The following is a 24,658-nucleotide window of genomic DNA, read 5'->3' on the forward strand; positions in this document are numbered from 1 at the left end:
CGAATGGGCCCCATCTCATCCTGGCACAAAGGAAAGGTACACAAGATGTGTGGTGTAAATCTGGCTGCTTAATTCCATTCATTGTGTTACGTGTTTTATTTTGCGTAGGAATTGATGTCTTCTAGCTGCACTTAATGAGCTCAAATCCATCCAGGAAGGGGGAGAGGATGCTGAGTGAATCAGCAACACCTCAGATACCTTAGAGCCTTAATTTACATGTATATTTGGCCTACACTCTAACAGTCATGTACATGGCTTAATATTCCACTGGGCACTGTCATCCAGTCCTCCCACATAGGTTTGTCTTCCTTTTCATTTCTAAAATGCTGCTTCTCTGGCCTCCCTCCTTCTCTCATTCCCTTTGTTAGTTTCAAGAAGCTTTAAGTCTTGCTCTGAAATCTATATAATACATTTCTGTTTTCTTATGCAGCATTGCATAAGAACTCAGAACTTCTGAATGCAGATGACATAAAGGTTTGTCTTCTCAATCACTAAACCTCTACCAGGCTTTTATGTAATTATATATGATAATTATACAGACTCTCCTGTAAACTGTCATTATGTCTGTGGAAAGGCTTGTACACATTTCAGTAAGCTTTGGATCAGATCCCTTACTATTTTTTTTTCTATCCAAAGAGGCAGAATGTAGTTTTCTGCTTTGTTTTGTCTGTTTAGTGCAATCCAGAAGTACAAAAATTCTTACAAATACAATTAGTATTTACAGAATAGTCTGCTCCTTCCTTGTTCTTTGGGCACCTACCAGTAATGTACCTCCTATGAAAGCAGCCCTTGCATTAGGACTGTTGCAGCTGTTGCAGTCAGGTGGATGTAGCACACAGGTGAGCCCAATGCAGTGGGGAAGAAAGTGTTGCTGGCACATCAGGCAATGAGTCACCCTTTGCTGCCTGATTTTGTGGAGGAGTTCACACCATCTGCTGTTGGCATATGATTCCTAAAGGAGATTTGAAATATACAAATAGCAGCTAAAGTTAATAACAGAGATTAGTGAATTTAGAGGTCTCTATAGAGAATCAAACTTGGTTGCCTTAGTAATATGGAATCACAGAATTGTCAGGGTTAGAAGGGACCTCAAGGATCATCTAGTTCCAACCCCCCTGCCATGGGCAGGGACACCTCACACCAGATCAGGTTGCTCAGAGCCACATCCAGCCTGGCCTTGAAAACCTCCAGGGATGAGGCTTCTACCACCTCCCTGGGCAACCTGTTCCAGTGTCTCACCAGCCTCATGGAGAAAAACTTCTTCCTAATGTCCAATTTGAATCTTACCCATTTCTATTTTTTTTTTTCCCATTCCCCCTAGTCCTATCACTACCTCATATGCTAAAAAGGTCCCTCCCCAGCTTTCTTGTAGGCCCCCTTAAGACACTGGAAGGCCACAATAAGGTCTCCTCAGAGCCTTCTCTTCTCCAGTCTGAATAAGTCTCAACTCTTTCAGTCTGTCCTCATAGGAAAGGAGCTCCTCCTTTCATCCTCGTGGTCCTTCTCTGGACATGTCCATATTCTTCTTGTAATAGGGGCTCCAGAACTGGATGCAGTACTTCAGGTGTGGTCTCACCAGAGTGGAGTAGAGGGGGAGAATCACCTCCCTCAACCTGCTGGCTGTGCGTCTCTTGATGCATTCCAGGATGTGATTTGCTTTCTGGGCTGAAAGTGCACACTGGTGGCTCATATTGAGCTCCTCATTCACCAGCACCCCCAAGTCCTCCTATATGAATAGACTTACGGTCCAAAGAGGTGTTAAGGCAGAGGTAAATTCTAAGGAAGAATTTGAGGCTAAAGGACTCCTTTTCTAACACCTGATTGGCAGCTGCTGTTCTGTGCCAGAGAAATTGAATGGGTGCAGGTAGGTGAGCTTGTCCTTGCTGATGTTTTATTTGACTCACCAGTCCCTGGGAAACGAACAGGGAAAAAATCATAAGGCATACCACAGTAACTGTTAGACTCTTCTGACCAAGCCAAGCTCCTGCCCCACTGCAGCAGGATGCCATGGTCTCTCTCTTGCACTGTGCATCTGTGTAGCGGATGCAGGTGGTTGGCCTGATTTTTGTCACCAGCTGTGCCTGGTATGTGGCTGTGGAATTGCTGTTCAGCTGTGGCAGAGACCAGTGGGAGATGAAACTCACCTGCTGAGATCAGGAGCTGGCAGCAGTCCTGCTGAAAGACCCAAGCTTGCCCCTGTCAAGTCACTGGATTCACAGAACTATTTGTTTCGAAAATTAGCAATATCTTTAATATGACTCTGCAATGGCTAAATGCAAAAAAGTAAAGGTAGGATAAACTGCCAAGAGGCCTACATTCTTGGTAGGAACAGGGCTGGCAGCATAACTCTTCTACTGACAGAGGCCTGCAAAAATGTGGTATTTTACACTCAAGAAGCTGATCATGTCTGCCTCTGAATTGGAAAGGACTTGTGGACGCTGTCAGCTGAGTGAATGCCCAGTGGTGCAGTAAGGTAAATGCACTGTTACTGTTGCTTTTCTGCCACAGTCAGAGAGCAGACGAGTATTAACACCTTCATCCAGCATAAAAAGACTCTTCCATTGGTAGAAATAGACTAGGAGTAGATTTGTCTGCGATAGAGAGCAGAGAATCCAATCCAAGTCCCCAGTCAAGAGTCATATGTGATTTACTTACTGTTGGTGTTCCAGTGCTGTTATGTTTGCTGCACTCTAGGCTGACTTTCTGGGTTTAATAGTTTATTATGCTTAGTTGCCAAAGCTTCTCCTGAAGCACACTCTTTGCTGCTGAGGTTCCCCATGAGTGCTGCAGATCAGATGATCTATCAGTTGCCACAAGAATCACTTCTGCCTGTCTTCACTCCTAATTTTCTAAAACAAACTTTACTACTTCATTTCCAGACTTCTTCTTTTTTTTTTTCCCTATCAGCCAAAGACTTCTGTTCCAGCAGTTCCAAAGGTGTGGTTTCTTAATTCCCTGGTTCATTTTGAGATAATTTCCCAGCTGGTACCAATCACTGGGATGAATGTAGGTAGGCTGATTAGCTGCTATGACAACTATGTCTAATTAGCTGAGCTGGTATCTGGCTTCCTGAATAGCCAGAGGAGAAGGCTTATTTGAAGGTTTTATTTAGATGAGCTAGGAGTTAGTCATTATGCAGAAGTCCAGTGGCTGAAGGAAGTTCAGTCTCTGATCTAGCTCAATAGCTTTAATTCACAGAGGCAAAAGAGGCCTTGTGTTGCAGGGGTGACAATGCAATCACTAAAGAATTCCATTTGTCCCTATCTGTTTGTCTAAGATTCCTTTTCCTGTTCACTTTGCTACAGCCCTCAAAAGATAATTTTGAGCTCCTTCAAGCTCAAATGCAGAAATCTAACACTAGGCATTTTGCCCTTGCTGTCTGTTTCTTTTGGGCAATTGAGCAACATCACATTTGGGAATGGTGACATAAGTTAAACATCTTCCTTCTGAAAAGAAACTCAGTAAAGCAGAACTGAAACCTAATCCACGGGAATTTCCCAGAGGACTGGACATGCCTGGAGTGTAAAAGTAGGGAATATAAGAGTTCCATGGTCCCAAGACTAGCCATATTTCCACTTTCTGGCCAGTAAGAGCTCCCAGCACTGGTTAGATCTGTCATGCAGAAATTCAGTCATCTTTAGTCTTTGCCTAAATGTAGTTTGTATTTTTTCCATGCTTATGAATCCAGCTGAAGAAATTTGTCAACACATGCTTTTTTCTTTTGGTGTCAGTAAAACACTTGTGAATACAAAGAAAATCTTCCTCAATCTGAAGGGTTCTGGGGTTTTGTTTGTTTGTTTAAACAGTAAGAGGAAATGTTTAGAAAGTCTATTGTGAAGTGAAATGCAATGCTGAAGTAATTTAGGGCAACTTTTTGTAGCAAGGGTTTTGTACCTGGTGTGCAACAAGAAATGTTGGATGTGGTAATTTCTCTATCACCCTCAGGTTCCCTCTTCTACTCTCCTGTGTCAGTCCTGTATTAGTGACCAGCCATAAAGCCAGCCTTGTGACACTTACCCCTTCTTTGGTGGCTTTCAGGGTTTGGGAATATTTGTTCCACTTAGCTACCTTCCTGAGGGAAGGTTTGAATTAGTTTGGATTGTAATGCAGTTCGTCTTCTGCAGGCACAATTGCTCCTTCAGCTTTTCCTCTACCTGATTGTCAATGTTCCTTAATGATCCTTAAGTGCCATTTAAGAAGTAGATTTTCCTGAGCCATCTTTTCTCCTTGGTTATTTCTTCTGTTCTCTTCACCAGCAGCTTCCTTCTTAAATAGCACTAGTCCATTCTTACAGCAAACCCCCCCACAAATCAAACCAGAACAACTATTCCAGAACAGCCCTACATCTGTCACATCTCCTAGACAGCATTTTGAAATGTCCTTTATAAAAACTGTTAGCAGCTCAGGAATCCAATAAAATCTGTAGTTTGTTTTTTTTTTAATAACCATTAATAACTGGCAAATTTTTTTCCATTAAGTCTTTACATGAGATAAATAAAAATATAAATCACAGGAGTATTATTTCATTCTTTCCAACAGTTCTACTGTACTCTCATAAATAAAGCATTCCTACAAAAATACACTTTTTAATATGTTCTCAACATTGCCACCCAGGCTGAGTTTCATGACTCTCAGCAACCTCACATGGTGTTGAGAGCTTCATGAAACCACTGCTGTGCTGTGTGTGGATGAGTCAGCTTTCCATTTTCAAAGTAGCTTTGCTTTTTAAATTTTTTTTTTCTTGCAGCTGCACATTTCTCATGCAAAACCTAGCTCAGTTTCTGAGGTTTGTCACAGCCCTCCTTCAGAACCATAGCTGGCTCCACTGGTACAAGAAAACATGTTCTCTTCAGCTACTGCTTACAATCATCTGACCTAAATCATAGAGTCACAGAATGCTTTGTGTTGGAAAGGACTTTTAAAGGTCATCTAGTCCAATCCCTCTGCGATGTGCCAAGGCATCTTCAACTAGATCAGGCTGATCAGAGCCCTGTCCAACCTGATCTTGAATGTTTTCTGGGATGGGGCATCTACCACCACTCTGGGCCACATATTTCAGTTTTTCACCACCCTCATTGTAAAAATCTACCCTCTTTTAGTTTAAAACCATTAACCCTTGTCCTGTTGCAGCAGGCCTTGCTAAAACAATTAGCTTCATCTTTCTTATATGCCCTCTTTCAGTATTGAAAATCCATGATAAAGTCTTTCTGGAGCCTTCTCTAATCCAGGTTGAAGAGCCCTGTCTCTCTTAAGCTTTCTTCATAGTAGAGGTATTCCAGCCCTCTGATAATTTTTGGCACCCTTCTATAGACCAAACAGGTTTATGTCTTTATGGTTCTATGGGTAGAAATGGCTCTGTAGGTAAAAGGGTTTTCCTTGCAGAGTCTCCTCTTTGCAGATTTTGTTTGCTGATCCTCTGCAGTGAAATCAGAAGAACCAGTCCCCTCTTAGCTGTACTCTACAACTGATTTTTGTTATCTGTATCTTGCTGATAGCTGAAATTATCCAGGCTATTCTCGTTCCTTTTAGGGACTGATAAATCTTTCTTGGATCACTGGAAATGTTCAGACTTCCATTTTTATTTTAATGAACTGCTGCTGGGAGAGTCCTTCCCTTTTTGAACCCAATCATTTTGCCAGCTTGATTAGTCAAATTGCTGGTGAGTCTATTACTCTCCTCCATAACTGTGAATGCAGTTGCATTGTTAAACATATTTCTGTCCTACACACAAGCAGAGTTTGAAGGGCTGAAGGAGAACATCACCCCACAATAAGTAGTGCAGTGAATCAGAGAACTGTTTCTTCATTTGGAGAATGACTGTATCTCAGTATTTGTCTTGCTGTAAAAGAAGATTTAAGTGCAACCGTTTTAAGTGTATTGTTTTTAATGCTTGGACAGCTACAAATGCATCAGTACTTCAGCTGACAATTTTGTTATATGCTGTCTTCTCCTTCCACCTTTCAGGTGTCCCATGAGTATCTTCTCAAAACTAACTAATGTACTTCTGATGTTCTGCCAGAAAGTTCAGTTCAGGAGCTGTTCTGAAAAGTTTTGCTTTGGCAGGTTGGCATTTTCTAAAGTGAAAATATGTCTGAAGCATTTCCAAGTGACCCACCCTGCAGATGAGTGGATTAGAATTTCAGTTTTATCCCTGAACTTTCAATATATGTGGGCTTTGTTTTGGGTGTTTAGGTTTTTTTTCCATTTGTTTGTTTGTTGGGGGTTTCTTTTGCCTCCACACCTTCCCAACTTTTTTTTTTTTTTTTTTTTTTTTTTAAAGTCTTCTTCCCTAATCACCCCTCCTAGGCAGAATCATAAGCCTGTGAAATGAAGAGGTTTGTTCAAGCAGTGACAGTACAGATGTGAAAGATAATCTCTGAGGCTTCTTCAGGACTCCTGGAGAACTTGGGAGTTGACAGGAGAAATTTATACCATGAGGAATATATTTAGCTGGCTGTAAAAAGAGAATTTCTATTTTATGGGGAATTTTACGTTTCTGAAATTGTAGTAAAACATGATAACACAAAAGACTGAACTTGTCACAAGATGGATGATGTCCTTCAGCCTGCTATCTGGCTAGGAAAGTTGGACTTGGCCCTGAAAGATGTTTTGATTCTATGCAGAAATTATCATGTAAAGCATGGTTAGGGAAAACTTTATTTAAAACAAAACAAACATCTACTTGTACATAGTATGTTCTTGTTTGGGTGGGACAGTAAGTGCAGGTCTTAATATTGATGACTGTTAACAAAGATTCATCATCAATGTGGAGCTGTTACTAGGTCTTGTGTTTGCTAGAGGTACTGACTCAAAGATTCAAAGCTATAGCTTAATTTGTGCCTTTTATTTGTGATGATGCAGCTGTCATCAGATGCAGAGTACAGAGAAGGTAGAACAAAGTGGCTGCTTTTTTCCTTTCAGTTTGGGTTGAGTTTGTTTGTTTCTGCTTGCACAGATTGCTTTCCTGCCTCCCAGCAAGGTAAGCCTTGCTGCCTCTGAGAAAGTGTGAACACAGGGACCTTCATCACAAAAAGATTCTGCTGAGTCCATGGGAGTAAGCATCTTCTGAGTATGCTGAGCAACTTAAAGCTCAGATGCATGATTGCCATCAGTTAAGTGGTTATGTACCAATTTTTGCATGACATCCTGTAGCTTTCCTAAGCAGTGAAACTCAAGAACTGAGGTCTTGATTCAACAACTGTACAATAACAGGAATAGTGGTTTGTGTCCAGTTTCATTCAGTCTTATTTGAAGAAGATTGTGTTAGAAGTAGGGGAGGTTCAGAAAAGAGCAGTGAGGATGGGGTATGGAGTGATTTGTGTGGAAGGAATGGTTGGGCTGGCCAGGAATCATTGATCTGGAAAGTGACAGCTAATGGTTGTAAAATCATGAAGGTCTCAGAGAAGGAAGTCAAGGCTTGCTTCTTCCCTCTCTTTTCTGTTACATGAATTAGACACCATAAAGTAAATATCAGAAAGAAAATTTAATACAGAAAAGATGTGCTAATTGCCTAGGGTACTGTCAATTTGAGCTCTCAGTGGTAAAGTAAGATTGGAACTGGGAAACTTACCTGAATTGATCCTACATTATATGTTGCAGTGGTATAAACCTGGGAATCTATGACTCTGTGAGGTGATCCTCTGACAAAGACTATGTGAAACTTGAGAGAGTGTGCTGCTGAGCAAGGATAGAAAATTCTTGTCTCCACTTGGTGGTTTGAGCAGAACTCTGGAGAAGTGTCCTGGCAAACCCAAAAATATGGATACTGGCTTTCTGTCCCACCCAGAGCAAGGAAGGCAGCACCTGTCACATGTGATCCACTCAGGACTTGTGGTAATGCTACTGTGAAGCCTTTTAATGGAGAAAATATTTTGCAGAAGACCTACTTGGGTGACTGCTCCAGGGCACTTGTTTTCCTGGGCTGGATGCAGAGTGAACTCCAGCTGCAGGGAAATTTTGCTACTGAGACAGCATTTCAGGTATCCCCTCTCTGCTTATTGTGACAGTGTCCTGGAAAGATGAACTGCTGCTGGCAGGATCAGGAGCAATAATAAATCCTCATGAGGCACAGACACAAGAACCCCTCTCCGTAGCACGCAAATTAGTTCTTGCTGCATTCTTATTGCTGCAGCAATTAGAAATGAGAAGTCTGACTTTTCAGGAGCTTGCCTAAGCTCTTCCAGCTCTCTTTTACTTGCTTTCTGTGGTGTGATCTGGCTCCAATTCAGCCCCAGCCCTTGAACTGTGGGGCAGGAATGTTTTGGTTTTGCCCACACATCTGAGCAGCCTTTGGGTTGGCTGTGTAGGTGAAGCATCAGTGAACCTTTTCCCATGGGCACCTGACCTTTTGATTGACATATCTCCATTGAAGCTCACTTGAGAAGTGTTTTCATTTGAAACAAGTGGAGCAAATTCTAATTTGTGTGGAATGGGCATTCCTCTTAAATGTTAAACTGACCTTTTCAAGAGAAATTTACTTGATAGTTCTAAGTGAAGCCCTGCTTTAAGCTAAACCTGTCACTACAACATGATTAAATTCACTTAAATGTACATCAATTGAACATATTATTAATGGAAATTGAAATCAGCCTAAATGGTAACCATAAATTTTAAAACAGAGGGAAGAAGATGGAGATAGGAAAAAAAAAAACCCACATGATGTAAAGGTTAAGGTGCCTTATTCACATAAAGATTACATGGGATGAACAGGGAACTTTATTCTGAAGCAGATTAAAAATCACTGATTATGCTTTGGTGTGTTTACAGTGCTCCTGGAGAAGGGGGATTCAGTGCATTTTTGCCAGAGGCTTGATCTATGGAAACCTCAAAGAATTGGTCACAGTTGTCTGGTCTTTCACCTGCTGCTGGAACTTTAAGCAAAAAATTATCAGATTTCTGGTGGCCTGTCTGATAGATGGTGGAGGCGTGTGTGTGTAGACAGTACTGAAAGTGAGGGTTTGGGCATAGCTGTGATACAGGGATGGCTGCTCCCCAGTCGAATTGCACATTAAAATCTTGCACCTGTTCTTGCCTCCTTCCCTTTCCCCACCAGCCAGTATTGACAATTCTAGTGTTTGACTTCTTACTCAGTGTCTATTCTAATTGGACCCTAATAAATCCAAACTAAACTGAAGAATTTCCACTTATGGCATTTATCACTGATTTTCCCTCAAGGAGAAGGGCAGGACTTGGCAAGCATCTCCCAGGCAAACAGTCACCGTCTTATGAAGGTCCTTTTTGTGGGTGCTGCTTTTATGTAGCTGTGTGACCTTTGTCATTAAAAGCACAAAACTCGACCTGTTTGTAGTTAACTCTTGTTCTACCAGATTTGGTTTCCACACAGGTGAATTTAGCATGACTTTTTCCAGCTGTTTTGGGACATAGAGTACCTTCATGCGGCCCTAAATATTACTCCATAAACATAGAACCATAGAATCAGACAGGGTTGGAAGGCCAGATAAACTCTTCTTTGAGCTAGGAGCTAAGTGGGCTGCATTGTTCACAGCCTGTAAGTAAACACTAAGATCTTGTGTGTCCAGCATATGATGAATTATTTTCTTTTCCACCTTCTGTAATGGGAATATTAGTAGGTGTGTATCATATACACCACCACCTGCCCACTGTCCAGTAGGGGACACACATTGCAGCCAGAGTCCATGGCTCTAGTAGTTGTATGATTGTGTTAGCACAGAACAGCAATATGCCTGGAAGTAATGGGCTCTGTTGGAGTTAGTTTGTGGCACTGCACATAGACTTGAGGGTTTATGCAGTTCTTGTGGTCACATGTGAGATTTGGGGGTCAGTGAAGCTAAACTCTGGCTTTCTGAGCACACAGGAAGGTGCTCTTTTTTTAAGGGAGTTGGTGGTGGCTGAGGATGATGTTAAAAGAAGGAAAAAGGACTTCTCAGGTACTTGGCTGAGGTCCCGTTGGCAGCATTATTTTAATGACTGGATTGTATAATTAATGTCTTTATGAACCCACAGCTTTGGAAAGACTTTGCTTATAATTTTAATTCCAAATAAATTAAAAACAGATGGTTGGGGTGGGGACAACAACCAAACAACTCCTGGATATTTTTTTTTTCTTTCAATAAGGCACTAGAATATGAGTTGAGAAATGGATAAATAGGGCCAGTAAAGATTTTAGTAACAAGGAATCTTTTCAAGTTATTTGAATCTGTATACAGTCTTTATTTTCTCACAAACGGAAAATACAATTGATGCAAGATGTATTTTGCAGGGCAAAATAGTAACTTGATCTTCTGCAAGATGTTTCTGATATGGAATTTGCAGCCTAGCTTTAACTTCCTTTTATCATTTACCAGTAACGTGAAAGCCAGATCCTATTTTATCTGTGGCTGGCACTGACTTAAAGATGACTTTCAAAATCAAAGAACCAGAAGAACTGAGTTAATTTCGAGACCATCAACCTGCAATTCCTTTACTCACAAATGCCAGTGTATCAGTTTGCTAACAGACTGTTTGAACACCTCACCTTGACCACATCTTGCTCCTATTCTTAATACATAGCTCATGCTCCTGACCATTTTTTTCTGCAGAATGATTGGGAGCATGTATTCTCCTCAGGCTTAGAAAACGGCATTAATCTTCTGCTGTGTACTTTCATTTCGTTTCCTGTAAAAATCCATCTTCTGCAACTGGAGTTTCCTAAGGTTAGATGTCAAAGGAACAAATTACTGTCACTTGCTCGATACCCCAAGAGTAGCTATAAATAGCAAGCTTTATAACCCCACGGATCCTTGTGATGCATAGTGATAAATATGCCTCTACCAACCAAAAGGAAAAAGAAAATAAAGCTGCAGGGCTCTGGATGATGTATATTGTGTGAAACTGACAGTACAGCTGCATCATTTGAATGTTTTTTAAAAGAAAAAAAAAGTAGCACTCATTCTGTTTGTCTGCTTTGAAGCAGTAATTAGTGATTACTGGATACAGTAATTCAAATAATCCACTAGCACAGCTTTTGGATACAGCAACAACAAAATCTTTCTTAGGTGATGTGATAGAGTAGCAGTCTAACAGACTAGGGTAACAGTTTGGCTTGTTCACTACTAGGTCTCAGAACTAATTGAAACCTTCTCAATGGAACAGTTTTCTGCTGGGAAATGCAGCATTAGTCAGATAAATCTTCTGCAGTATTTTAAGAACGAAATCCTGACAGTAAACATTGGGATGATTTAAAACTGAAAGTGCATTTTGTTTTGATTTTCTTCTTGTCTCATTTGAGCTCATTTTCTTGTGGGGTGACAGCCAGAATGTGCTATAAAATTGAAATTTGTTTCTATTACTTTTACTTAATCTCTTTTTCCCCTCCATTGTTATTCTTTCTGAAAATTAGTAACCATGGTAGTTTTAAACAGGACCAAAAAAAAAAAAAAGGTAGTGCTGCCTAAGAGATGGGAATTTCATCTTCCAACCAACTGTAATATAAATTAATGCACAAGACATATTTTTAGCTGGTTTTAAAATGCTACTAGTTGTTGAGAGTTACTCCATTATAACTACTAAGGTATTTAGACAGTGATTTTGAGAGCAATGTCTTGGGCTGTCTGGACTTTTTAAGCTTTCTAGTTGTTGATTTGCACTGGCAGGGTAGAAAGAAGATTGCATATTGTGTTGCAAATGGTGCTAGCTGGAAAGTCTCTCCTGCAGAGTATCTTCTAAAAGCCAAAGAAGATCTGCAGCAATTTTATGATGCAATAAAACTAACTTTTAATTGGAGATGAGCTAATAGCAGTTTTTTTGAATGTATAACATTGCTATGGGTGTTACTATAGGTTTGCTGACCTAGTATATCAAGCCTTGTAACTGAGTTCAGCCTGCTGAGGGTTGATGGTTTGGTTGTTTGTGGTTTTTGGGTTTGTTTGGTGGTTGGTTTTTTTGGTTTGGTTTGGGTTTTTTCCCTGCCTGGCAACACCCAGCTTTTCAACAAAGCTGCAATGACCTCAGTGTTCTGATGGGATGGGGAGTGTAGGACATGTATGGTTGTCTCATCTCACTGATTAAATGGAAATGTTTCCTGTTGCTCTGCCCTCAAGCTACAAAATCCATTAACCACCCCTTGGGGTGCCCAAAATTTATTCTGGCCATTACCATCAATTAGAAAGTTAATAGTGTGATGATTACTGGGCTACAGTCCTGGCTATTTGTGTGATTTACACCAGACTGGGGTGAAAATGGGAAGATGCAACACTCAACCACTTCATAAGCCAGAATTTGGCATTGAGGATATGGTGATGTCATTTTGCCTCTTGTAAACATTCAGCAGAGAATCATTAGTCCTTCTCAATTCTCCTAGTTTAAAAGATGTCTTGTAATATAAATGTAGGAAAGGACATTAATATCTATCACAGTGAAGCTGAGGTTGTGTTTTTGTGGGTTTTTTGTTTGGTTGGTTTGGGTTTTTTTAGTTAGTGGTGTCATAAGCCTTGAGTCAAGCTAAGCCTATGGGAATGGCTCAATTCTTGGGTTGCAGTGTTACCTGGTAGAGAATACTCTGATGAAGGAAGGGGAGAAATTTTCATTCTGGTCTGCTTGTTTGTTTTGACTGCTGCTCATCCACTTGTAGTCCAGCTATCCCCCAAAAAATTCTCTTAAGATACCAAGAAACAAATCTATTGTCAGTAAACTTTCATTCCTTTCTTCAGGGTCTGATACCTCATAAAAATAATGCTGCAATGGCAAATGGAAAAATATTGAAAACCAGTACTATAGATTAGGGAAGGAGAAAATGCTTGGAGAGTCTGTGCAGTCAGATACACAAATGTAAAGAATGTATCAGATTTTGGTATGATTAGCTTCTAAAAATTAGTTGTCCTGCTGGAGTTACTGATCCTTCCCACATGCATCTAGGACCTGTGGCACAAAACGGCTCATAGAAAGTAAGGGAGAGACTGAAGAAGTGTTTCAGCCAGAGCACCACTGGTGCCATTCTTTCAAGTCTTTCACCATGAGAGTCAAGTGGAGGTCTTGCTTTGGTGACTGTCACATTTTTTTTGTCCTGCATGCTATCACTTAGAACATTGGGTTAGAATAGTTAAAGTGGTTATGATTGCTAGCTTCCCTATACCCTTGCTGATTTTAGCTACATCAGTGAGAGACTGGAGGTAAGTCTTTCAGCCTACTAGCAGATAAGCTGGAAGGGAGATTCGAATGGGAGAGCTCTGGAGAGTCATCTTTGCTGCTCAAGCAGTGGAGGTGAAAGCCCCAGTTCATTCTGTTGCCACCTTACCTTGCCCTCAGGGGCAGCAGCCAGTCTTACTGGAGGTCTGATAACTAGACATGTCCACAGTTACTTTGCCACAAATGCAGCCTTCTGCCCTAGACACCCCATCTGCTTTTGCAGACTTAATCTTGTAAGTGGCGATTTAGCACAGCAGTGTTTGCAGGTAGTTCCAGAATGTAGCTGTGGTTCCCAAAACGGGGTTATCCACAGCAAAGCCCTGGATTTACAGTTCATTCTTGCAAACCAGTGCTTAGAAAACACTTTGCAAGGTGGAGTCCAGTCAAATATCAGGCTGAGAATTGTACACTCAAAAAATTAAAATCTCAGTGCAGCCCCAGGTGATAATAGGAGTGTGGCTGACCATGAAACAACAACCTGTACTATAGCACGCTTCAGCAGATAGAGGTTTAGCCATGTGGCTACCAATTCTGGCAGCCCATTTACTAAATATATATAAAAGGGATGGATGGTCCTTTCTTTGGATGTGGTACAGAGAGGGGACAGGTATTCTCTGTTTAGGTTGTTAACCTGAACTGCTCACTCTCAACTAGATAGCAGTGAAGGAAAGTTAGCCAAATTTATTTTTCTTCAACTATTATTTTAAGGAGAAGTAACTCGTCTGAGTCACCTACAGGTGTCTCCTGGGACACTCACTCACATATTTCCTTTATTTCTTATTTGGGTGATATTTTGAATAACTACCCAATGCAACATGGGTGATAAAATATGAACTGCTTCTCCTGCTTGTCACATCTTTAAATTATTTATAGCAATAATCAGCTGAACTATATTAAGCCAAAAATTGCAAGGAATTTGAGTGTGTATATTCCTGTTAATTTAGATTACTCCAAATAATAGTTGATTACAAAGGAGAAGAAAATTGAATTAATTTAAATGATTATGCAGAGAAATGTAAATTTCATAGTTTCTTATTGTTTCTTTGTAATTGTTTCACCCTCTTGCATCCTGCAAGTCTTTTTGATGGCTTCCATAGGTAGGAAACTTTGTGGTGAGAACAGGTTTTTTTTCCACAAGAGGAAAAAGACACATTTCAGTAAACTCATGTAGAAATTTATAACTCCAATTCTATTAAAAACCTAGTGTCACAATTCAAATTGGAATATGGACATTTTCAAAATGGTGGTTCAAATCTGTTTAAAAATGCTATTGTGGTTTTATCCCATCCAGCAACTTAACCACCACACAGATGCTCACTCACTCATCACTGCTCCCAGTTGGATGGGGAAGAGAGTAAAAAAAAAAAAAAAAAACCAAGTAGTAAAATTCACAGGTTGCAGTAAGAGTGGTTGAATACTTAAACTAAAACCAGTGAAATACAATAATAATAGTAATGAAAAGGAATATAACAAAAAGAGAGAGAAATGAAAGCCCAGAAATTGCAAGTGATGCACAATGCACTTGCTCACCACCTGCTGACTGATGTGTGGGCAGTGATCTGCCTCTCCTGGCTAACTCCTCTCAGTTCATGTACTGAGCTTGCCATTCTGTGGTACAGAATATCCCTTTGGCTTGTTTGAGTCAATTCTCCTGGCAGTGCTTCCTCCCAATTTCTTGTGCACATGCTTGCTGGTAGAGGAGGGGAAACTAACTCTAGCCCAGCCAAAAGTGGGACAAATGCACATTTAAACAATGTAGTTTTTAATTTCTTCCTTTCAATATTGTTAAGACTTCCCCCCAATCCTTGTTTATGCACACAGTCCCTCAGAAAACTTAACGCTGTCAGGATGGAGTGGGAAGTTGGTGGAGCCTGAGGGGACTTGCATCTGGCTTTGTCACAGACTTTCTTCAAAGTTAGGATTAGTTATCTAGGCTTTCCCTCTGTTTCCCCCACCTAGCAACAGGAATACTTGCCAGTCTGCTGAAGACCTTGTGACAAGAAAGTTGTCAGAAATATGTTCCCTTAGGGAGTGAGAGAGGTGGGTCCCTTGTGTTTTGAGCTCTCCTTTTCCTTTACCCTGGAGATGTACCCTCGGCTCCGAGGAGACCTTATTGTGGCTTTCCAGTATCTTAAGGAGGCCTACAAGAAAGCTGGAGAGGGACTTTTGAGGGTGTCGGGTAGTGATAGGACTAGGGGGAATGGAAAAAAAATAGAAATGGGTAGATTTTAAAGAGCTAATTTCACACCATTTTTTAATGGACATTAATTCGTTCTATAAATTTTGATGTGTTCAGATTTGTTGTTCTGTTTAAGTTTTTGGGGTTTTTGTTTAAGTTTAAAAGGCATTGGAATTTGAGAAATATACTCTGAATAAATACAGAAATGGGGAGATTCAGACTGGATGTTAGCAAGAAGTTCTTCACCATGAGGGTGGTGAGACCCTGGAACAGGTTGCCCAGGGAGGTGGTAGAAACCTCGTCCCTGGAGGTGTTTAAGGCCAGGCTGGATGTGGCTCTGAGCAACCTGATCTGGTGTGAGGTGTCCCTGCCCATGGCAGGGGGGTTGGAACTAGATGATCCTTGAGGTCCCCTCCAACCCTAACAATTCTATGATTCTATGTGTTTTAGAGTTATTTTCAACCTGTCAGGGTAAATGTGAAGTGTTTTAATGCTGTGACATGTGCAGCGCCATTACAGACATTTAAAGAAATGCCAACCAACTCTTGAGCTTGTCACTTCTGTCAGACTTCTTAATACTGTCCTCTTGTACCAAACTCTCAGTAAGGCCGAAAGTCTCTCTGAACTATCTTTACTTCAAGCTAATCCCTGCTTATAGCAAATGAGCTATAGTTAAATTTCAGCCAAGACTCCTTAATAAAGTGAAGAATAGGAGGCCAAGGAAGACAGAGTATGGCTGGTCCCAAGCTGTAGAAAGGCATTTAGAAGAGGCAGTGTGTCAGGGACACAGATAAGTTCACAGTATCATAGTATCACAGTATATCACAGGCTGCAAGGGACCTCAAAAGATCATTGGGTCCAAGCCCCCTACCAAAGCAGGATCACTTAGGGTAGTCCACACAGGAATGCATCCAGGTGGGGTTGGAAAGTCTTCAGAGAAGGAGACTCCACGACCCCCCTGGGCAGCCTGTTCCAGTGCTCTGTCACCCTCACTGTAAAGAAGTTTCTCCTCATGTTGAGATGAAACCTTCTATGTTCAAGTTTATACCTGTTGTTCCCTTTCTTATAATTGTGCACCATTGAAAAGAGCCTGGCCCCCTCCACTTGACACCCACCCCTCAGATACTCATACACATTGATGAGATCCCCTCTCAGTCTTCTCTTCTCAAGACTAAACAGCCCCAGAGATCTCAGTCTCTCTTCATAGGGGAGATGCTCAAGTCCCCTAATCATCCTTGTGGCTCTCCAGCAGGTCTCTATCTCTCTTGAACTGGGGAGCCCAAAACCGGACACAGTACTCCAGGTGTGGTCTCCCCAGGGCAGAGTAGAGAGGTAGAAGAACTTCCCTAGCCCTGCTGGACACATCTTTCTTGATGCATCCCAGGATCCCGTTGGCTCTCTTGGCCACAAGAGCACATTGTTCAATGTTGAAAGACCTGAGCTGTCAGCGTGATACAGGAGTTTTAAATAAAAACCCTGTGTCCTGCCTTAAAAAGAGTCCATGGGAGGAATTCCTAATGTGATAATCTTTGTGCTGGAGGGGGACTAATACTCTGAGTGTGACCTCAGGTGAGAAACTTGCACAAATGAGGGCAAGGTCTGTCTTGTAGCTGCATGGAAACTGTGTTGAAGGACACAGGATTCACTGTGTTTACCTCTTGCTCTTCATGTGGAAATGTAAAAATCCTCTCAAAATGCGTCAGCTTCTTTGAACTAGGTAAGCAATTCCCATTAGAATTGGGTAGGGATGTGGAGAATTACTATATAGTGAATTAGAAAGCCAGTAATGAGAGACATTCAGGTGAAGCAAGGTAATTCAGAAAGCAAGAATAACTTCCTATGGAAATAAAGAACGGGATAAACCCCCCAGTTTCTCCCTGAGAGAGGAGCTGAGATTGGACTGTATTACTTTCTGGAAAAAGTACCAGGGTAACACATGAAGGAGTTAAAATGGGCATCAGCCCAAAAGTGCCATCTGTCAATGGCTCCTGAAAGCCTTAATAGGGAGAATGTGTGAAGTTAAATGGTTAGTTGTTGAAGAAGACTTTGACATTAGTAGCTGTTGTGAAATATGGTGGCAAGGCAGAAATCAATGGGAAACTTTAGTACTTGGCTATAAAACCATAAAGGGAAGTATTTCAGTTTAAGTGATGAGGGAATAGCACCTCAGCCTGGAAGATTCCCCAGAAAGAAAGAATGTAAAAGTCAACATCTCTACAGCAGAGTTTACAAACAGGCTTAAAACATTGCACACAGGAATGCCTACACACTCCAAAATTCAGAAGTGAAACATCATTTTTAACATCTTAATTATTTCTTTATTCAAAAACTTGTTCAATTAAAGCCTTTTGTGAGTGCAGCCTGTGTGCTCCACAGTTTTCTTTTCTGTGATCTGAAAGCCTTCCATCCAAAAATCTGGTCATGTAGAGATTAATACAATAGCAACTGGCAAATCTTTGTGCTCAACTGGCCAGTCCCTTCTGCAGCCAGCCAGGTGGTAAATGTCATTATGTGAGAAGGTGGAAGAGACAATGTAATAGTCATTGCTATTTCACCTGATTTCTGCCAGGGTGAATTCATGTGCAGAGCAGCTCCCAGTCACGACAGGCTGCCTTGCTTTGCTGCTCCATAACCACGGTACAGATGCTTCTGGTTCTGCCTTCCAGGGCTGAATAACACATGGATGGCAGTCAGAGCAGCAAATTAAACTGTGGAGGGAGGAGGGTTGAGGACACAATAGATACACAGTCTTGTGGTGGAGGTGGGGGAAGCAGTCATATAAATACATGAGAACAAGGTGTAACTGGTGGGGAAAAAAAAAGAAAAAAAAAGATAATTAAATGGTACCAGTTGAAGTGATTGCTTCTTAATAATGTGTTGTAGCAAAGAACTTGATCTGTTAATATCTTTTATGGGAACAAAACTGCCCTCTCATAAGCAGGAGATATGATGTTGCGCGGTTCAAAGTCTTTATATAATGTTTTTCTTTTTTTTCTTGTAAAGTGTTCCAGAAAGATTTTATTACAAAAAGAAACTTTGGCCAAACAAACAGCTGGTGGATTCTTCAGGTCTTCAGCAGCTTATGTACAGTAAATGCAGATAACCTTAAATTTCTACAAAAGGGAATACAGTAACTTGCTAGGGCATTTGTTTAATCTATATATTCAAACTGACAGGCTTCTCAAGTTCAGTCTGTGCTTCTTGAGCAAGAAGAAAATTTCCATAGGGTTCATGTTACTGGTTGATTCAGAATGCCTATTATAATTGTGAAATATTGGTAGGAATGGATTGAGATATATTCCTGACAGTAGGTGGACTAATGGAATTCAGTGACTTTATTTAAAATGTGCAGGAGTTTATTATAATACTGTAATAGAAATGTCATTTACCCTGACGGGAAGAGAGAGAAATGCCCTGTCAATGAATAACAATGAAGTTATTTAAATGTCAGCTTCCTTGCAAATAGTTGGCAAAATATAAATTAGTTTACATATTTCTAGTGTTGTTTTAATTTATTACTCGGGGAAGTCAGCTCATCAGTCCCACAGTTTTGGTAGGGTGTTTTTTTTCTATCCTGTCAAATGAACAAGTAATAATTAAAATGTTTACCTTCCTGGGGGGTTGCAGAAGTCATTCTGCTTTCCTGAAAAAATAGGGAGTCTGATTCTGAACAGCTACTGGTAAAGTTTGAGGTGGTTTTGATGGAAGTAAGTGCATTGCAGAGGAGAAGTTCAGAACTGAGTCTAAATATTGTTCCCGACTATTATTCAGTATATTTATATTATGCAGTATCATCTGTATTTCAGTAGTATCTGCGAGGTCCTAACATATCTAAGTATTTTTCCATATCTAGCAAGATTTGCATATCTATCAAATCTCTCCTCAGACCTTCCTATTTCAAATTAATCTGGATTTATTTTGACTTAGCCTATAACTGTACCAAGCCAAATTAAGCCAAAATGAAACTCAGAGTTTTAAATTGATACATGCATGACCTCCCCCTGGGCCCAACAATATGAGGTGCCATTGCAACATGCATGTCTACACAAGATCTAATAAAACAAGGCTTCTTCTGAACTCATTAACATATGGTTATTTCAGTAGCTGTGGCTTTTCAGCAGATGGTTCAGAAGACAGAGAATTTAATTTTTGTGTCTTCATCTCTACAACTCCTGGGTTCAGTCCTTTCAGGTGATTTATCCAGGCATTTGCTTGCTCTGATCATGTTATACAGATACACTAAAACAGAGTTTTCCCTGTGGAGCCTCAGAGAAGCAGCCTACCCTACAGAGTGTGGGAGATCTGATTTATACCAAAGTTTCGTGCTGCTTCTTGCAGTCTTTTAATAAGACAAATGAAGAACTCATTATTGAGGCTGTTAATCGATGCCTGCTTGTATACATGTATATATCTGTGTATATATATATATATATACACACACACACATATATATATGTAAAATAAGAATAAGGGGAATGAAGTTGGTGATACCCCTGGGTTAGATCCTAAGAGGGGCTTCACATGTATGTAGTGTTTTGTTTGATAAAATCCTTTTGTTCCACTGCTATCACCATTTCTGCATGTTAAAGAACTTCTAGGTGCCTGTCTGCTCTTGTAACGTTTATCTCTTTGTTGAAGTGTAAGGTAATTGCAAGGTGGCATAAGAGAAACAACTTGTAACTGGGCAGTGGAAAGATATTGCTGCTTGAGGTGATTAGTGAGTGTAAGATCTAAGAGTAGCTTCTTTGATTGCTTGTGTATTTGTTTGCAAAAAAACCCCAAAAGATGTTTGTCTAAGCTTTGAAATCTTTCGGTTGCTTTTATGGATGTTGGCAGAAGCACACGCTTCCATCGGTATAAATGTTACCTGTAAATAAAGCTATGAATGCAAAATACTTGCCTAGAGAGTTGAAGTAAGAAATGCCTGGCAATTCTGACTAAGATTACCATTTGCAGTAAGCCTTCAACAGCTGTTTGCCTGTGCTGTGGCAACTGTTTTCCTTAACAGTTCCGAATCAAGTTTTACGTGTCAGGGTTTCTTCATTCTTTTGAAGGGTCTCATTTTGAAATCACTGTCACTAGTGTAAACAAGAGCTGTGTTACTTCATTATTATATTTCTTTTCACCTAACTCAGAAGGTCAGGTTTAGTGCTTACATTCTTCACCAGCCTGAATTTCACAAAGGATAGATTTTGGTTTTTAGGCAGACCCCAAAAGAAATACGAATTTCTGAGAAAGCTGAGTGGTGAAGTGGAGAAGGTAACCAAAGTGAACTAGCAGTCCTTTGCAGGACCATGTTCCACATCATGCTGTGGCTCCCTTCACCTGAATGCTGGAACATCTCTGAAATAGTAATAGAAACAACTAAGTGTATTCACCTTTTCAGTCCACTGAGAAAATAGCTGGGATAGCTCATTTTTGCTCCTGAGAAAGGTGACCTTACAAAAGGGAAAGCTCAAGCTGTAGATGAGAAATTGACATTGATATTCTAACCAACAAAGGTTAGAACATATATGCGTACATGGGTGCATATGTTTATTGGGGAGGAAAGGAAGGAAAGGAAAGAGCTATGGTCACAAACCTTAGGTGAAATGTTATATGACAGGACAGATATATGTGAGTGCTTCAATAAAGTTCCTGAATAGAAAGATTCGACTTAAATGCAAATCCACATTTTAGTGTAATGAGTACACCCCCAAAATGTTACCTTCCTGTTTTATTAATGTATTGATTGCAAAATCTGGAATCCCAGAAGCTGTGGTATGAATGTAGATGTGTGAAACTTGATCCAGATATGTAACACCCTCCACACTCTGGGGAGGAGAAAAAAAAAAAACCAGGGAGGCAAAAACAAACCAAACCAAACCAAAGAAGAAACCAACCAAACAACCAAAAACCCACCCATACATAAAATTGTAGACCTTAAGTGTTTTAAATACCTTTGTGATTTTAGCTACTGTTTCCCAGATAAAAGAGAACCTGTAAATAACAAATGCCTTGGGTTTGCTTTAGAATGGCTGGGTTTAGACTGATTAGCAGAACTCCTGATACTGTTTACAACTGAATTTCTATATGGACCCATATGTACATTTTTAAAGATAAAATGCCGATTTATTATTTCCAAGAGTGTGTTATACTGTTAAATATCTCTGTTACCTAAATACATTTTTCTGCAATTTTGGATACCAACTGTACTGGTTTGGGTTAATTATTTAAATCCTCTTCATATTAAGACATAATTCAGACAAATGTGCTGCATAATGAACAAAACCTCTGCTGATAACTGATCTTGGTTCCAGTCACATGTTAAGAGTAGATGTTACAGGAAGTCTCTGCACAGTCATGTTTGTTCACTGGTTTTGTTCTTCCCCAAGATACATTGTCAACCTTCATGGGCAACCTTCATATCAAAAAATATATTTTTTTTCTACTTTTTGCTAGTCCATGTGAAAAAATCTGTGAGCATTATACCAACAACATCTAAGTAGTTAGGTTTGCAAAAGGTCTTCAATGTTTTGTTTTTTTTTGCAGAAAGCATAACTCTGATTTCACTGAACAATCAGCTGGAGTTGATACTTTGGAATATGCTGAGAAAAGACTCATATCTTAACAAAATTAGTCTAAGCTTGGAATATACAGTGAATTAATTGCTTTAGTCTCTTGTCTGCTATTTGGCATTTCTGACAATCATTGGCATCTTCTGTACACAGAATTTAGCATTTCCTTTTGCACATGTTTATTTTAAAATGCTTTGGGAAGATGCTGGTTTAATTTTTTCCTAATCTAATTTAAATGCAAATTATAAGCACTCACATGATGCTGTGTCTATATAATTAAGTATCATTATATACTACATGAATCACTCAAAAGGCTCGAGAGAGCCGTTCCGCTATGTAAAGCATGACTTATATTGAAAAGCCGCCAAGTGACTTGTGGTTTTGTGATTAAGTGTTTGTGCTTACAAAAATCTCTCTTTGAATTGTAGGTCAACAGATTATGGGACAACATACGAAAAACTGAATGATAAAGTTGGTCTGAAGACTATTTTGAGCTACTTGTATGTTTGCCCAACAAACAAGCGTAAGGTAGGCGATAGTGTGCTTGGTTCGATGATGCAATTTCTGTCCTTGTGATCATTCCCAGCTTCCTCAATATCTGTTGATATTTAAATGGTTGGAAACTCTCTTTTTGCCTTCCTCTCCTTGAAAAAAAAATATATTGCTTTACCAAAATATAAACCAGCTTGTATCACCTGTACTACCTACCAGTGTCCTTTGGGGAATACACATTAGCAAAAGATGGCCATTAAATGAATAGGCATAGTAGGTATCATGCATTTAATTGTTGGCTTACCTTCTGGATGCTGATGATTTTTTTTGTCTGAAACTCATTAAAATGGCAGAAATGCAACTACAGTGGCCAGATTGCATGCCACATTATTTGTCTTTTAAGTGCTCCCAGTAGTGAACTGAACAGTATTTGACAAATTCCTGCAGAGAAAATGCCTTCTGAAGCCCAGAAGGTATTAATCATGCAAGAACCCTTAGTAACAATTTACTAAGAACTTACAATGCTGGTGTATTTATAAAAGGAATCTGATGCCTTCTTTGAGATACATGCTGACAACATCTTTCTAATTTGGAGGTTTGCATTAGAAAGTGATGAAGTTCATAATGGTGATGAAGACTTGTATTCTTATGTATACTGACACACAGATATGCTATTAAACCGTATTGTGCTTAAACAACACATGCAGGAGAATCTTTAAGAAGGCTTTAACTGATATTTGGTTATAAGCAATCATTACTCCTGGTGTTCTTGGTTTGGACACTAAAAAGTAGATTAAATCACCCTGCAGTTACTAGCAATTTCATTCGTTTCAGGTTTCCTCATATGTTGATCCAGAAAATAAGGAATGGAAATAAAACCAAAATATGATTAAATGGCAGGGATGACACCATTGTCCTCTTGACTTATTATCTGTGAGGCTACAGTGCACATGTGGAAGGCCCAACACCAGGTCTTTATCAGAGGGAATACAAACCTGTCTGCAGAAGTTTTCTTCCTTTCTGGCTTAGTGGATACTTCGAGTTATTACAGGCAAAGCTGAATTGCATCAGCAGAAAATGCTAATGAAGGCTCACCTCTATGTATATTCGGGCAGCTGAGGTCTCTGCCAGTTGTTGGTTGTGGGTTGGTTGGTTTGGTGGTTTTGTTGGTTTGGGTATTTTTTGTATTACACTGAAAGATTTATGTATTCTTTAAGACAAACTGAAAGGAAGAGGGAGCTGCCCTAACTAGAGAGGACAATGCTGAGTGTGTTCTCTTGTGGTTTCTGTTTAACACTTTATTCACAAAAATGGGCTTTTCAAGGCATGAGTCATCTGACCTATTAAGAAATTGACCCTAGAATGATTCTAATTCATGTCCTAACGTTGACTGCTTTTATCCAATTGTCCATAAGTGAAAGTCCATACCACCAGCTGAGGTATAGACACATGACAGGGTATACTTGATTCTACCCTCTACTCCCCTGCCCAAGCCTGTGACTAATGTTTTGTTATGACCAAGGAGCATTTGACTGATGTTCAAGGACTTTCTTCCTATTCCTGGGAAAAGTGTTTGCAAACACTAGAACATAAAACTAAAGTGGACTTTTCGCATCATGAATTCCACTTCCTAGCTGCAGGCAGCTGCCTCATGTGGTCCTAACAAGACAGCTATCAAGTGCTCTCTTATGGTATCATAAAATGTTGGAGGGGAGCTTTAAAGGTCATCTAGTCCAATCCCCCTGCAGTAAGGAGGGACATCCTCAATTATATCAGGTTGCTCAGAGCCTCATCAAGGCTGACCTTGAATGTCTCTAGGGATGGGACCTCTACCACCTCCCTGGGCAACCCGTTTCAATGTTCCACCACCCTCATAATAAAGAATTTCTTCATAATGTCCAATCTAAATCTACCCTTTTCTAGTTAAAACCATTGTTCCTTGTCCTATTGCTAGATGTGTTTGTAAAGAGTACCCCCCCTCCCCTTTCTTTTAGGTCAGCTTCAGATACTTAAATGCTGCTGCAAGGTCTCCCCGGAGCCTTCTCTTCTCCAGTATGAACAACTCCAGTTCTCCCAGTCTGTCTTTGTAGGAGAGGTGCTCTAGCCCTGTAATCATTTTTGTGGCACTCCTCTAGACCCACTCCATCAGGCCCATGTCTTTTCTGTGTTGAGGGCCCCAGAGCTGGACACAGTATTCCAGGTGAGGTCTCACCAGAGAATGGCAGAGAGCGGCAGAATCATCTTGCTCGATCTTCTTGTTACATCTCTTTTGATGCAGCCCAGGATA

The 24,658-nt window shown here is 40.2% G+C and overlaps 1 protein-coding gene across 1 annotated transcript in view; it reads left to right on the forward strand.

The window, feature by feature from the left end:
- Positions 1-24,658, forward strand: part of SORCS1 (sortilin related VPS10 domain containing receptor 1) — a 297,502-nt gene that overhangs the window by 110,588 nt on the left and 162,256 nt on the right. The window contains exon 3 of the mRNA XM_054382572.1: positions 22,308-22,407. Within this exon, the coding sequence (XP_054238547.1) occupies positions 22,308-22,407 (100 nt within the window). The remainder of the gene's footprint in view (positions 1-22,307; positions 22,408-24,658) is intronic.

This window comes from Indicator indicator, chromosome 7, assembly GCF_027791375.1.
Source record: "Indicator indicator isolate 239-I01 chromosome 7, UM_Iind_1.1, whole genome shotgun sequence".
Lineage (NCBI taxonomy): Eukaryota > Metazoa > Chordata > Aves > Piciformes > Indicatoridae > Indicator > Indicator indicator.